This window comes from Aspergillus homomorphus (assembly GCF_003184865.1).
Source record: "Aspergillus homomorphus CBS 101889 unplaced genomic scaffold BO97scaffold_11, whole genome shotgun sequence".
NCBI classification, from domain to species: domain Eukaryota; kingdom Fungi; phylum Ascomycota; class Eurotiomycetes; order Eurotiales; family Aspergillaceae; genus Aspergillus; species Aspergillus homomorphus.
In genome coordinates this window covers 278578-293151 of record NW_020291897.1, presented here as the reverse complement: position 1 = coordinate 293151, position 14574 = coordinate 278578, and the positions used below count along the sequence as shown (strand labels likewise).

Genomic DNA, 14574 nt, shown 5'->3' with positions numbered 1-14574 from the left:
GGGTGAGAATAGTGATGCACGAACGAGTTCACGGTACTTGGCCGCGAAGCCTTCTCGGCGGATTGATGTGGTATGAAGGGTTGAGGAAAGCCTTGCACCGAAAACCTCGACACCCACGACAGAGTATTGGAGTTCCAGTAAGCCCCTGCTGCTGCTAGTAGTGCCGGGGGCGATTCGCACGGTACCCACGTCAGAGAACCTTGATGAAAGTAACTCGGTGCCGGTATGGTTGGTAGCGGTATTCCACCTCTTGGCGTGAAGCCGTCGAAATAGCACGGGAGCTCCTCCGCGAAAGTATCCAATGGTTGCCGATAGTCCGGGACGTAGCTATATCCTATGGGTGGATAAGAATGAGGATAACTGGCGGTGTTGTCGTTGTGATGAGGAATAGAAGTTGGATCCATATTCCTGGAATGATGTGGAACACTCCCATTAGGCCCTTGTTGTTCTGAGGTAGCATTGATCGAAGGTATGATTTCTGAGGAAAGAGTGACGATAGATCAAGAGGTAGGGAGTGGATGGAGAGAGGTGCAATTCCGAACATTTGGGTCTGGCCCATCACTATGAACGGCCATGAATACCAGTTGGGAAGGAGTCACCTCCTGCCATCTCCTGTCAATTAACAACGGAATCTATTTACTGGGAGGTCTCTGCCTTTCTGAAGAAAAGAACCCACCTTGGGTTTCAATTCCTGGCTGGCGTCACGCACATGGTTTGTGACGTGCGGGTGATTATCTCCTCAATCCATGGTTCCATGCAATGGAGAGGCACAATAACCCAGCCCATCACGCTCGCCCATCAACCACCGGAAAAGACGATGTTTGCAAAGAACGTGAAATTGTTCCTTCTCCAGCATAAACTGAATATCCCAATCACCATCTCGTCCCCTGGGAAGAACCACACACAACAACCCCTCCAGCAACCCAACATGTAAACGGAAGTCAGCTACCGCGCCCAAGTCCCCACCGAAGTCAAATCCATAGACCTTCAAATGCCGAAGGCTAGTGACGGAGAAGTCCCCTCCCTTGATGTTCATTCCTCCCCAGTCAATTTGCAGCCGCAAATGGTCGATTAAGCCGCGGATGTGCGAGTCCGTGAGGGACACGATCTCGTGACGGATTGCGGCCGCCGTGTCAGTGATCTTGATCAAGTCATCGCTGCACATCCCTATATGATGTGCTGCAATGATTGCTCTATGTTTATCCGTTCTGTCCGCCAGACATGAGTCCGGCACGTGTAACATGGCGAGCATATTTCCGAGATAGAGCTCAGGCCACCGAGGACTCATACGGGACCGCAGGTTGGCCGCAAAGGAGATCCTGTAGTCAGGCTTTTGAAACGTGCTGGGTTGGCTTTGCCGCAGACACACCGCAAGGATAGACGTCAACACGTCATGGCTGGATACATATGCCGGCGGGCTCGCATCCATCTCATCCCGGGTGTGGCTCGTATTTGTCAAGATGGCAGAACAAATAGTTTTCAACTGGCGGATCTTTCGGTACTTCACCGTGAACCGAAACGACTCGATAAGAGGTGATGCCTTCGGCGTACGCCACTGGCCAGGTGGTGGGCATGTAAAGGGACTCTCCGTGCTGTAACTCGCAGAGAAGTCCTTCCATGCGTCTCTGCCAGCTAAGCCATCGAGACACAGTTGCTGGCGCAGCTTCAGATCCAGTTCATGCAGTCCAGTAAGATTCTGGGCACCACGGCAGCATTGAGACAGAATCCCAAGGATGTTGCCAACTCCGGTGCCGTCGAAAACTAAGTGGTTGAAACCGACGGCTAGGATGATCCCATCCGCCATCATGTTGGCGACGAAGCGCAAAGCAGGCTTGCTCTGCGTAGAATTCAGGATAGTCGGCAGGGACGCATATTTCTCGGCGAATTTGGCTTCCTCGTCCCCAGTGCAGGTGGCCGTGTCCCCGAGTACCGTTACCGACGCAGGTGAGTGATCTCTGACGCTGAGCATCGGTCCTGACAGGGTTGCATCAGAGGGAGGCTGAATGCAATGGACGTTCTCATGAAGCTTGTCATGGCAGGGCACCACATCATACGCAACGAATGGGATGGTATCAACCAGCTTCTTAATGCCGTGTCGCAGTGACTCAAGACCTGTGGCTGGCTGCTGCAGGCTGAAGGAGACGAAGAAGGTAAAATACATCTTGGGGATGCTATGATCAAGGGGTGACAGCACATGCAATGGGGGATCAGAGTTTGAAATCTCCTGGAGCGCCATATCGAGTGGAAACTCCCTCGAAGGGAAGAGCAATAAATTAAATCTGAAAATTCGTGTCAGCACACGCACGATCCCGAGCACATAAGTCGCCGCCATCCCCGAGTTGCAAGGCTCTGGCACGTTTCAACTCCCGGTACCTTGTTGCAGGGCCAGTATTCCTCTTGTCTACCTGGCAGCACGAACCAAATCGATTGGCTTCTTCCTGATGAACAGAATCACGCAAAGTATATAGGCCTCTCTCCCACGTCTCAAGAGTCCCGTATAGATCGTCGCTAAATGCCCCAGTGCTCGTTACAGTCATCAAGAAACCAACCCCTGCACGCAATGAAAAATATCGGTCTCCTCATCAACTAGCGATCTAGCAAGACGATCTGTGCATAGAAGACAACTGGAACAGCCGGAACATCCGGAAGAGAAAGACAAAAACAGCTCATACCCAAACCCGCTGTTAAAGTTTTGCATCAGCCTCCACTGCCACCACTCAGACCTCCCTGGAAACCTGATCCCCTCCCCGAGGGGAAATAAACCATGAGGAAAAATCCCGATCGGTCGTGTACCCCCCGACCCAAAGCATGACCTTCAATGTAGCGGAGGAGAATTCCCTGTTACGCTCTCTTTTCCTCCGGCCTCCCTAACCATATGGAACAGCTCCGCCTCAGCATCCTGCCTCACAACCGCAAATCCAAGCCTCTCATAAACTGGCACACCAGCGCGCGTAGCATCGATATAAACAGGCGTGCCCGTCCTATCAGCCAGCTCACAGCCCCAGCGGACCAACATCGTCGCGGCGCCGCGTCTTTGATGCTCGGGATGCGTCACCAGCATATCGAGATCTGCCGTATCGTCAGTTTACCCAACCCACGAACATCATAATTGCTTTCACAAGGAAACAAATAAACAAACGGCAAAGGCCTGCTTACAATAATGCCCCCTCCCCCGCATAACCTCCCTCCTTACAGCATCACAGCCCCCAAAGAACTGATCGCACAATTCCCCATCCGTATCCGGATGCCACTCAGGGAACCGCCTCCCTCGGTTTTCAGGGTCCAGATCCCATTTGACGTAAGAGATCAGCTTGTCGTCATCATCAGAATGCGCGAGGGTCGGGTCGACCACTGCTAGAAAGCGCACGCCGGGTTTATGTAGGAGGTCGTGGCGGTTGGCATCGGCCCACCAGGCGCGGAGACCGGGCGTGTCGGGGAACATCTGTCGGTCGATGGCGGTGGTGAAGCCCGCGTAGAAGATGCGGGTTAGGGCTGGGAGGTCTGCTTCGGTGACCGGTTGGACTTGAAGGGTGGCCATTGCTTTATGTCTTGTTCTTTTGTCTTTAAGAAGAAATAAACAGGAGACTCGCGGTACAGGGCGAGCTGGATGGATGGCTGGCTGGCGAACAGATTGAAGGCGGGGTGGGTGGACGTGTGTTAGCGCGGTTGTAATCCGGGAGAACTACTGCTGCTTATATTGTTTCTCGCTTGAGGCTGATGCGATTTCGATTTGTGCCGGGAAGACGGAAGAAGGATAGTGAGTGAGACTCACCCCACTTGATTATCAGCATCCATGTTTATTTTAATATAAGACCTTCGTAAAGCTGACACCCTTCAGCTGCGGTTACATCTCCAGTCCGGCAGCTGTGGAGAGTGTCTTACTTACCTCAGTCCGTGTAGCACGCTCTCCCTTCCGGCGTCAAATCGTCGACCATTGCCCGAAGTCAGTACACTTCAAATGCTTGTGTATCTATCTACCTTGAAAATAGATAAAAACTAACCAACTGGAATATGACAAAGAGGTAGGTCGTAATTCATAATCATTATCATATGCTACATCACTCATGCGCGGCATTAAGAAGTGGCCGGTCGCGCTCATATAGTCAGACATGAGCAGCCGGAGACAAAGAACCCGAAGCATGCAATATCAAGAAAGTAAAAAAAAATGAAACAGAAGAATAGAACATGAACAGAACAATCGGCCAGGCACGCAAGCTCTCTAATTATCTGTTCCCGATTCGACGGTATCATCCTCGACGTGTGCACCTTCCCACTGTTATCTAAACAATCTCATCCACGACGTGCACATGCGAGCCCGGGAAAAGCCCCGTCAAGCCGGCATAGCACCCCCAGTACCAGTCATCGTTGATGTTCTCCGCTTCCGTGATTTCAGCACCCCGCGGAAACATCAGTTCATCCTTGACGCCATCTTCAGGGTACCACGACCAGAGAGCATGGACGACGAGCCCGACGCCCCCGTCTGGCGGGTAGCGTCCTAGGGACGAGCTTAAGGATGTCGAAGTTGATGTTACAGGGGTCGGTAGGGTCGGGGCAGCAAAGGTTGGTGTATTCGGAGTGCTGGGTTCAGAATAGGAAGGGGAGGTCGTGACGAAAGTGCGATCGCGCTCGCGCTCGCCGCTAAGCGGCCACGGGCGGAGGCGAGAAGCCTTTTTGCGGCGTTCTGAACCTTCTTTCCAGAGCCAGTCGCCGGGTGCGAATTCAGGAGATGCGATTGTTCCGGTTCCCGCGGCAGATGAGGACGAGGGTCTGTAGGGAGAAAATGGGGTGCTAGGGGTTCCAGGAGTAGATGTTGTCGTATTGCGGATAGCGCTTGTGGTGGTTACAGGGGTAGGGACGCTGTAGGGAGAAGAGGGAGACTGCTGGAGGTGATCATCGTTCAACGCACGACCGCCTACTAGATCCCGCACGATGATACGGCGCTGACCCTCCTCGTAATCTTCGAAGCCGACCACAGTCATGCGGTGGCCTTTCATGCAGCGTCTCCAGCCGTTGTGACCGTTCTCTTTGCGAATTTTGCCTGTTGCAACGAGGCGGAGGTAGCAGTTCGCACAGATGTCGTAGTCGCCGTCGTTGCACACAAGGCAGTGAAAGCGGAGCGTTGAGGCTGAGATCGGATGCGTGCAGATGTCGCAGTTCGTAGCAAAGGAGAGGACCTTGAAAGTCTCGGTTTCTGAAGGCGAAGCGCCGTTTGGTGCTATTGCGTCGGTTCTGGTGGGAGAGGCTAATGGGCTGTCGCGGGTGATGCGACAGATAGGGAGCAGAGCGTGTGTGCAGCAACGACCTTGGTTGACGCAGCGGTTGCAGAATCCCCAGTCTCCTTCGTTACATTGGTTGCATTTCCAGAGACAGTCGTTGGCTGGAGACTGGCAAATATCACAGAACAGCCCAGTCTGCAGTCTGCGAGCGGGGTCGTCATTGGTGAATACCCTTCCATCTCTGTCGGATCGATACGCCGTGTCGGGTGCGCGGTGATACTTGCAAGAAAGAAGTATATGCGACGAATCATTCGAAGCCCGAGGCTGACCAGCAGAAGCACGTATGCGGTCTAGATCTGCTTCTGCAGACGCTCCAAAGCCGGTCCAGTTCAAACAGCCACGTCCGGTGCGATAGCATCGCAGGCATATATGATAATCTCCATCTCTACAACTGGGACACTTCTTATGTAGGTCATACTGAATGTTGGGCTTATCACACCGGTCACACTTGATCGATGGTTCCGGGTACAATGTCGCCGAGCGAGGAGGCGCGTTGGATCGAGAGGATGACGGCCGTGAACGAGATTCCTGTCGCCCAGCGCCACCGACCTCGACGACTAAGGAGCTGGTAGGCGGCGATGCTGTCGAAGGCTCATCCGGGCTCGTAGGCCAAGAGCCGTTGCGTCCCCTATGGTTCAGAGCCGTAGCCACCCGCGGAGAGTCAATCGACGATCTTCCAGAAGACGGGCGGAGTTGTCTTTCTCTTGCGCCCTCAACCCAGATGTTTGGGACATTCTGTTCAGACGCAGTTGCACGGCGTAACCGGGACGTTGTCAACGATTCTGTTGTCCTAACGCGACTCGCTTGCGAATTCCGAGGTCGATCAGCCACCATGTCGCTCGAGGATCGCGCTGCAGGCCGCAGCGAGACTTCCGAAGAAGATGCCGCGTTCACAGGTACAGGCGAGGTTCTCCGACGACTCCTACTGCCTCCCTGATCCGACAAGCGCCTCTGGTGACCCGAGGATCCATCCCGCGCGACAAGCGGATCCAGAAGATACGGTCTCGACACCGGGGGACCACCATTCGACTCCCTCGTATCTCTCACCGCAGTCGTAGTACTATTATCCGTCCTCTGCACAGACTGGGAGCGAGCGCGAGGCCGGGAAGACGACGTCTGCGGACTGTCTCGGGACTCCGTTCTTCGCTGCTGGGACCGCGCTCGTAGCCTATGCCTCCGACGATAAGCATCCGCAATGCGTTCACTGAGTTCCTCCTCCTGCGACGGGCCCATATTATCCAGATCGATATCATCCAGCAACCCTTCCTCGAAGATCTGGCGCAAGATCTCTTCCTGCATGGTTTCCGTATCCGACAAGCTCAACAACGACCTTAGACTCGACTGATGCTCCACCCGCCTCGCTGACCGCTCCGAGCCTTCCAAATCCCCAGCCGTCCGCCGTTGCTGTCGCCGCGAAGAAGAAGAAGAAGAAGCCTCCCGTCGCCGTCGCGACCGACCATCCTCCTCCCTTCTATGCCCATCCGAATCCGCATCAGCACCCTCCGCACGACGATGCCGACTCCGCGACGAATGTCTCGAGCGCTGTTGTTGCTGCTGTTGCTGTTGTTGTTGTTGGTGGTGGTGTTGATGGTGTCTCGTCGTCCGCGACCGACTGTCCTGCAAACTCAAAGCTCTCACTTCCTCCAGTACCCTTCGATCCTCGTCTTCATCTGAGCCCGCATCCGAAGCGGGAAACACCGAATCACCGGGTTTGTATCGCTGCGCGATCTCCTCCTTCTCGGCGGCGGATTTGTCGCGGTCGGGACTGGCCGTCAGGACCATATCCAACAAAGTCGTCACCGTGGCATTGGGACGGGTGTCGCGCACGGCGGCTCGACATGATGGGCAGGTGAAGCGGGCGGACGCAGATGGGCGGGGACGGGTCGCTTGCACGGCGAACCACTCTTTAAGACACGAGCCGCAGAAGGTGTGGAGGCAGTTGAGGAGGGTGAGGGGTTGGTAGAGGAGGTCGGTACAGATCTAGTGGTGCATTCCTCAGGAGCATGATTTTAGCACATATCTTCCATTCGATAATGATGGGTCTTGCTGCTTTTGTAAGGGAGGACTCTGTGTGTCTTGTTTTGGGAGATGCGTTGTCACGCAAGGGAGAGAGGGAGGAGGGAATCATGGTGGGGAAATCCATCACCTTTCCCGCAGCATTCCAGTGGTTCATGTCACTAACTTACCGAACATGTCAATTCTTTCTCCAAGTCTCCCAGGCCAGGGCCTGGGTTTGGTGCAGTCGACATCGAGGTACCAGAGAAAAAGGATGGAAGATAGGGGGGAAACACACTTAAGAGAGCGAGTCAAACGGAGTCAAGCAGAGTCACCGGAGTAAACAAGGAAGAAGATGGTTTGCGACCCGAGGGGAAAGAGAGAGAGAGGCTGGGCTGGGCTGGGCTGGGCGGCCATTCGGTTTAGGTATAGTGTGTGTAACTACTTGGTATCCACTGTACTACTTACTGTAATCATCGAATAACTAATTGATACCTTCATTGCTAGACTATACATCGAATCACGATTGCAGTCACCATTGCTATCAGAGATCGACATACAGGATCGATTCCCAAGGAATGTCGCATTTGAAATCTCAGAAATTTGCGACGAGGAACCCGCCACAGTAGGCGTTATCGGCCGTGGTATATCTACCCGTTGGGGTAGTGCTGTTGGTGCAGGTTGCGCGGGTTTTGGTTTCGGTTTTTCTGGTGTCGTAGACACCATTGTCACAAGAGGCTGGAGAGTGACAGTGCCCGTTTGACGGGCCTCAGGTGCCGTGGGGCGAAGGGACTTCCTCGCTGCTAGGTACCGAGCAATCAGTATTCAGTCCCTTTGTGTTGATCATAGGTATTCTAACGTTTTGCACCCATGCGGGCATAGATTGCCTGCATCTCCATATCATTTTTTTTGGCACGTACGGTGCGATTTTGGGTATGGGGGCGACGTATCTATACAGACACCGGAAGTCAATCTCTGCATACAGTACGAGGATCTAGAACTTATCTACTTCCCTGAGACGGGCCTTTACGGCTAGAATGTATGGGCCGAGGCCCGTCTATATCTTATACCAAAAGCGCAAGGGCCGAAGAAAAGAGATGCTTTCATGATCATTGTTGCCAAATTTTGTTGTTCGAGAAGAATCAAAGTCTAGAGAGCGGTGGGGGAGGAGAGGAGAGAGAGGTAGAGAGGAAGAGAAAGGAATTTGGCTACATACAAGATAGGTCAGTGTTGTCGTTCCTGCTTTGTCTAGTGAATCACAGACACCCATTACGGATGGAGTCCCTTCACTACACTCCCTCCATTCACTGACATGGTTCTTAAGTTGGGGGGTGACTGGCAAGTGAACATACTGCGGAACTAACGGTATTACGTGCTTCCTATTCACAGGAAGAGACTCTAGTCAGCTTCGAGCATCAGATGAGAGCTGCTTACATGGACAAACTATATAAATTTTAGTGGCACCAGCATATTCACCAGATATATAGGGTTGGGGCCCTGGCAGGATTGGCATTCTTTCATAGGCTAGTCACACACTGATAACCTGCATTCAGCCCTTTGTTGGTATTCGATTATATATATTACTATCATCAAAGCCTCTCCGTTTCCCCCCCTCGTGCCCATCATGGCAACCACTCTAAGAAAGCACATCCAAGACAAGCTCAAATCCGTCATCGAGGCCAGTGACATCGAGAGTATCAAAGTTCTGTACGAGTCCGCAGCATCAGACCCAGAAGAGCAATGGAGCCTCGCAAACATCGCGGAACACGCTACCGGAAAGGCTCGGGTCGACATCCTGGACTGGGCCTTCAGCGAGGGTTTCCACGTGCTGCCCGGGTCCTTGAACAACGAGGTTCACCACCAGGCTTGCTGGTCGCGGTCCATCCCGGTGTAGAAGACCCTCGTCAAGAATGGCTTCAACCTCAGGGGGCACCACAGTGATTACTGTGGCGACGCGCTGAGCGTGGCAGCATACTACGGCGATGTGGAGATTGTGCGCTTCCTGTTGGAGCATGGAGAGAACCCGAATAAGGCTTGGGGAGGCTACGATGACTACGAGCCCGGGTTGGCTGCGTTGGTGGGCAGCGAAGGCGAGAAGCCGTGTGTCGAGATCCTCCCTGATGCTCCAGCACGGATGGCGCCAGGAAGATAGTACCGCGCACATAGCGGGCGGCTGAACTGGGGATCATGGAGGCAGTCGAGTCACTGGTGGAGCATGGGGCGGAACTAGAGTATGTCAGTGGGTGGGGACTAACAGTGGGCAGGTTGATTCGGATAAATGGGGGACTGCTTTGTATCGCGCTGCGTATAGCGGCCAGAGAGAATTTGTAGCGTATCTGCTGGACAAGGGCGCCAGCATCCAGTTCAAGGATAGAGAGGGACAATCCATATTGTGGGCGGCAGAACAGGGAGGAAATGAGGGTGTGATTGACCTGTTAAAATCGACAGGATTGGAAGAAAAATGAGGAATGAGCCAGTGACATTAGAATCCTACAGATCCCCTCCCCGGTTGGCTCTTTCGACTCTCTTCATCATCATCATCATCATCATCATCATCATCACTCCGAAGGTATCTTCCTCGCTCACTCCTCTTCCTCATTCCGGAACTCCGCGCAAGAGTCGCAAAAAGCATGTTCACAGTGAACAAGTCTGCGGCGGTCATCATCAATGATCCGCCTCCAGCATTGGTTTCCCTTGTTGGGACCTTTGCTGCAGGCGCAGCAGCGCCATGGACCTGTCGGAACTGGCTGGCCATGGAGCTCCCTAGCATCATCATTGTCTTCTTTCTCCTTCCCCTCATCATTGTCCCTGAAGTCGAATTTAAAGTCGAGGACAACATTCTCGCGGCGTCCCAGTAGAGTGATCGTTTTCCTCATCAGACTCGGAATCGAAGACGTCGTTCTCGCCGCGACGTGATGAGACGATTTCCACGGAGGGAAGGGAAGCACCCACCGATCCATCTCGGTAAGATCGATAGGTGAATTGAACCCGAAACTCATCTCGAAGTTCCGTGGAAGTGGGATTCTCAAGGATGAACCACTGGACCGTCTATAGAAGGGTTCTGTGGGAGTGGAGCTCCAGCCAAGGGGTGTCCGTTAAGAGAATGGAAGATAGGACGATGGTAAGTTCTGGGACAGGAATCTGGTCTCTAATATAGACCCAGTGGTAATTGACGAGAGGGTGGTGCTACGCCTGCAGGTTGCCGTCTCCTATGGATCTGGTACTGATGGGAGAGCCTACAATTCGCTATTCACAACTGAGCAAAGAGTAAAGAGAATATTTAGTTCTTTAATAGAAAATGAGAAAAAAACGCTGTTCATCGATCTATTGGATTAGGAGGCCTTGTAGTGGATACACGCAGCTATCCAGGCCTCCAACTCGGCCCCGTCGTTTGCATGGTGACGTGAAGGCCGAACGGAATATCTGACCGCTACATCGTTGAGTATCGACTAGATCAAAAGCATCAGCGTCTATAGTAGTCTCGAAGAGTCAGAATCGTCGCATCAAAACTGAATTTACTGAGATCAAACTTAAATGGACAGTCTGTTCCAGGTCACAGAGCAGTTGACCGGGGCCAGCTCAGTCTGGCAACCGCAGGGACATGCGCAAATTTTTAAACCCTCCAAGTCTCCGGCTTCAGTCTCTCGCAAATCGCAAGATACCCACTCCTGGCTCCAGCCTCCTCCAAAGTCAGCAAGCCAGGCATCATACTTACGATCAATCAACACATTGTCTGGCTTGACATCACCCCAACAGAACCCTTCCCGGTGCAGAACGCTCACCATTTCAGAGATCTGCCGGTACCAGTGGCAGCGTGCCTCCGAGAACTCCACCCCCTCCAAGCCCCGAATACAATTCAAGTTTATATTCTGGACCCATGTCAAAAGCACCCCGACACAATTCGTTTGGAGTCCCAGAAACCCTTCAACCCGGGGTACACGAAGCGGCAGGGAAGCGAGGGCCTGCAGCAGTCGCACCTCGCGGGAAAAAGCACTGCTGAAGGCTCGTTTGTGAAGGAAGTGCGTCCCCTTGATGCGGACCTGGTAGACTTCGCCTGGTTTGATGGCGCGGAAGTGCTCGACCTCGGCCATTTGGAACCGGGGCACTTTCTGGAGGTCAACGAGCTCCTCCACCAACCCGTCCACCATACGTCTGATCTTCTTGTGGGATGCGCGTTTCTTCCCGGGCTTGTCACTGGGCTTCAATATCGGCGTCCCGTGCCGGGTTTCCGTCAGCGCCAGATGAACCGGAAGGTGAAGCAAATGGGCCGCCAGATCATCCCCCAGATCGACCGCATGCCGGTTGAAGAACGGCTGACACAGAGACCCGAGGCGTTGCTCGAGCGCCTGTCGAGCGCGTGTCTCGCAGTCGTTGAGACATTGCTCGCGGAATGGTCGCCTCCGCCGGAGATTGTACCTCAGTATGGGTGTACTTAGAGGCGCCCCCAGATTGACGCTGAAGATCGTATCCTTGGCCCTAAATAGAACATACACCTGGCTAATAGCTCCGTCGGAGTCGCTGGTCTTATATACGTAGGCGTATTTGTATGGGATGTCTGGAGAATCTGTGTGTTCTGTAACTTGATCGTCGTTGTCATTCCCGTCACGGATCAAGGGCTTATATGAGGGTTCGGACTGCTGCACACCACCGGATCGACTATTTTGAGGCATCTTGGTGGTCATTCACGGAAACTATAAAATTATTCAGTCGTAAGAGGGAGAGGAAGCTGATGATTGACGAAAGGCGAAGAGAAGGAAACTGGTAATAGAGCATCCCTATAACAAAGACTGGACAGACCTTCCGTCTTTGCCTGGAAGATGTTGCACTGGAACACTCAGTGATCAAAGAGCAGCTGGCAGACACAAGTCGCCACTGCATCTAGACAAAAATACCAGAAGTAAGTACAAACGACAGCGTCGAGGAACGTGGCACTGTTTTTCGGGAAGCTGCACGCTCTGCTGTCCAATATCAGGGGCGACGTCTGATTTATGCGGCAAGATACTCAGCCCACGTCGGTCGGCGAAGGGAAATCAATTATTCATACAAATAAAAATGAGTCGTCAAGATTAAAGCTATGAAATGATTAGTACAGATATTCTATATGAACGCTCAAAATATTCGTGCAAAGTGACAGTTCAGTGGTTCCCCTCCCCATCTTTTTCCCAGAACCAGTGATACAGGTCCTTAGTAGTCCCTTCATCCTCGACATAGTCGCCCACCATTTCCGCTGTCTCATTGTTCCCCAACAGATTTACCTCCTCGGGTTCCCCCTGAGCTGTCAGAGTGTGTATCGCCTCCTCTGCGCCTTGCTTTGTCTTCTCCGCCAAATCGCGGGCACCCTCCCGGGCAACATCAGCATACTCTTCGGCTTGTTCCCGAGCGCGCTGGATCAGCTCTTCGGGACTGGGATATTTCCGCAGAGCAATCAACAGCAAATAGTAACTCTGAACAATGCCCGAGTACACCGCGTCCTTAGCAAGCATCGTAAAACCATGTGAGAAGAAGCCCTTAAGAACCTCACCATGCAGGCCGGCGTAGAGGCCTGCCAAGCCCTCCGTGCGAGCGATGTTGATGACATTATTGACAATCGCCGGAGTGAACGATATCCCCTCATCGGTCTCGGAGATGTCCTTCCGCTCATCCCCAGAGGCTTTAAGCGCAGACGAAGACTCATCGCCAGTAACTTGAGCGCGGGTTTTGGCCTTCGAGAACGGATACGTCACGGACGACGCCGCCGACTTGCTGAGGGCAGCGAGTAAGAAAGTCGTCGCAGGCGACGGCTTCTGTCTCTTCTCGCGCGACAATAGCGTATACTTCAGCACCTCGTTCAAGAAGAACGTAAGCGACGGATTGAGCGTCAGAATCAGCGAAGCCGAATACCCCGACCAGAATCCCCGCAGGCCTTTCTCCGCACGAATCCGCGCCGCGATCTCCTTGGTCCCCGCCGCTCTCTTCCCCGTCTGCTTCCTGGCCACGATATTCGCCAACGGGGTCGTGAACAGCTTCGCGAACGCCCCCGCGATGACCCCGATCACCAACTCATCCAGCACAGGGAGAACGGTATGCTTCGACCTCCGCGCGGCGCCAAATCGAGCCCTGATCCTCCGCTGCCGCAGGAACTCGTACGCTAGAAAGAAGAGGAACGAGTCGAAGACGGACTTGGCTGTATCCTGCGCGACGCCCGTGTAGAAGCTCGCGAGGCCTTCCTGCGCGTAGATTTTGCGGGCGGCGTCGAGGACACCGGCGTACTCGTCGCCACGAGCATCTTCGTCCTTCCTGTCTTGTGGTTTGGCCTTCCCCTTGCTCGAACATTTTGTTTGCTGCGTCTGCAGTCGGGCGACGATCAGACTCAGCGGATAAGTGGCAACATTCGACAATGCCGCCCCAATGGCACCGGCCAAGGCGTTGCCCAGCGCCGGCAGGGCTGGACCACGCAGAGCAGCTTGTTTCCAGTCATTATCCCGTGATTGAGACTGCTCGTATCGATGATAGAGCTGGTAGGAGTCCTATAGACGAAGCCTGTTGGCGAGACCGCTCCTGAGTAGTAAACAAAACAGAAGTGCGAAGGCGAACATACCAGCTCCGCCTCATAAGACATCTTGTATTCCGACATCGTTCATTCTCACCCGCAGCTATAACGTCAAGTTCAATCAGTCAATTCAGTTGATGATAAGAGAGAAGAAAAAATGCCGTGTGGTGAGTTCTTCTAAAATGCCTGCAAAATAGTAATAAGTAGTGAGTAGCTCCCACTATGAGGTTTTGTCTAGATGAGTAGTAGATCAGGAGAGAAGATAAGAAGACATTGCCCGACCATGCATCATCCCACTTGAATGGAGGACAGGATCTAGTAGCTATTAGACCGCATGGTGTGATGATCGAGGGCCGAGGTTGAGGTTGACTGACCCGGAAGCGCGCCCCTTCGAATGGGAGGGGGCCATTACATCATCGCAACGGATGGTCTGTGCGGTCCAGGAGCATGTGATTGTCGTCCGCCCGTTCTATAGCATATCTCGCTACTGTCCAAGGTTAATGCCCTTACTGCTCTTGATCAGAGGAGATCTAAGGGAGTGTAGTATCGCTTGAAAACTTCTATTTCCTCGTTTGGATACTCGCTGAACACCATTAAGACCCTGAAGAACCTCTTCTATAAGCTTACATGGCTTACACGGTGAAACACAGAAGGTGGTTTTATTCAAAAATTTCCACCTGCCTAGCTATCTTGATCGATGACTTCTCACTTGGCTTGTGTATTTAACAAATTTGGCCTCACTTTGCCCATATTAGGCCTGTTTTGCAATGACCC

The 14574-nt window shown here is 53.1% G+C and overlaps 3 protein-coding genes across 3 annotated transcripts; all 3 read right to left on the bottom strand.

Annotated features, from left to right (window-relative positions):
- Positions 1–739: 739 nt before the first annotated feature.
- fgaAT (fumigaclavine B O-acetyltransferase easN) lies at positions 740–2236 on the bottom strand (the record flags this gene model as incomplete). Its single annotated transcript, XM_025691653.1, has 1 exon — positions 740–2236. The coding sequence occupies one exon, from the start codon at positions 2234–2236 to the stop codon at positions 740–742; it is 1497 nt and encodes a 498-aa protein (XP_025552967.1).
- A 579-nt stretch (positions 2237–2815) lies between these two features.
- On the bottom strand, positions 2816–3538 carry BO97DRAFT_341983 (GNAT family N-acetyltransferase; the record flags this gene model as incomplete). Its single annotated transcript, XM_025691652.1, has 2 exons — positions 2816–3069; positions 3157–3538. The coding sequence occupies 2 exons, from the start codon at positions 3536–3538 to the stop codon at positions 2816–2818; spliced, it is 636 nt and encodes a 211-aa protein (XP_025552966.1).
- A 564-nt stretch (positions 3539–4102) lies between these two features.
- On the bottom strand, positions 4103–14125 carry BO97DRAFT_387751 (uncharacterized protein). Its single transcript, XM_025693610.1, has 5 exons — positions 13849–14125; positions 12441–13777; positions 7463–7568; positions 4879–7256; positions 4103–4788 (listed from the first exon to the last, which is right to left on the bottom strand). The coding sequence occupies exons 1-5, from the start codon at positions 13882–13884 to the stop codon at positions 4281–4283; spliced, it is 4365 nt and encodes a 1454-aa protein (XP_025552965.1). The 5' UTR covers positions 13885–14125; the 3' UTR covers positions 4103–4280.
- Positions 14126–14574: the final 449 nt, after the last annotated feature.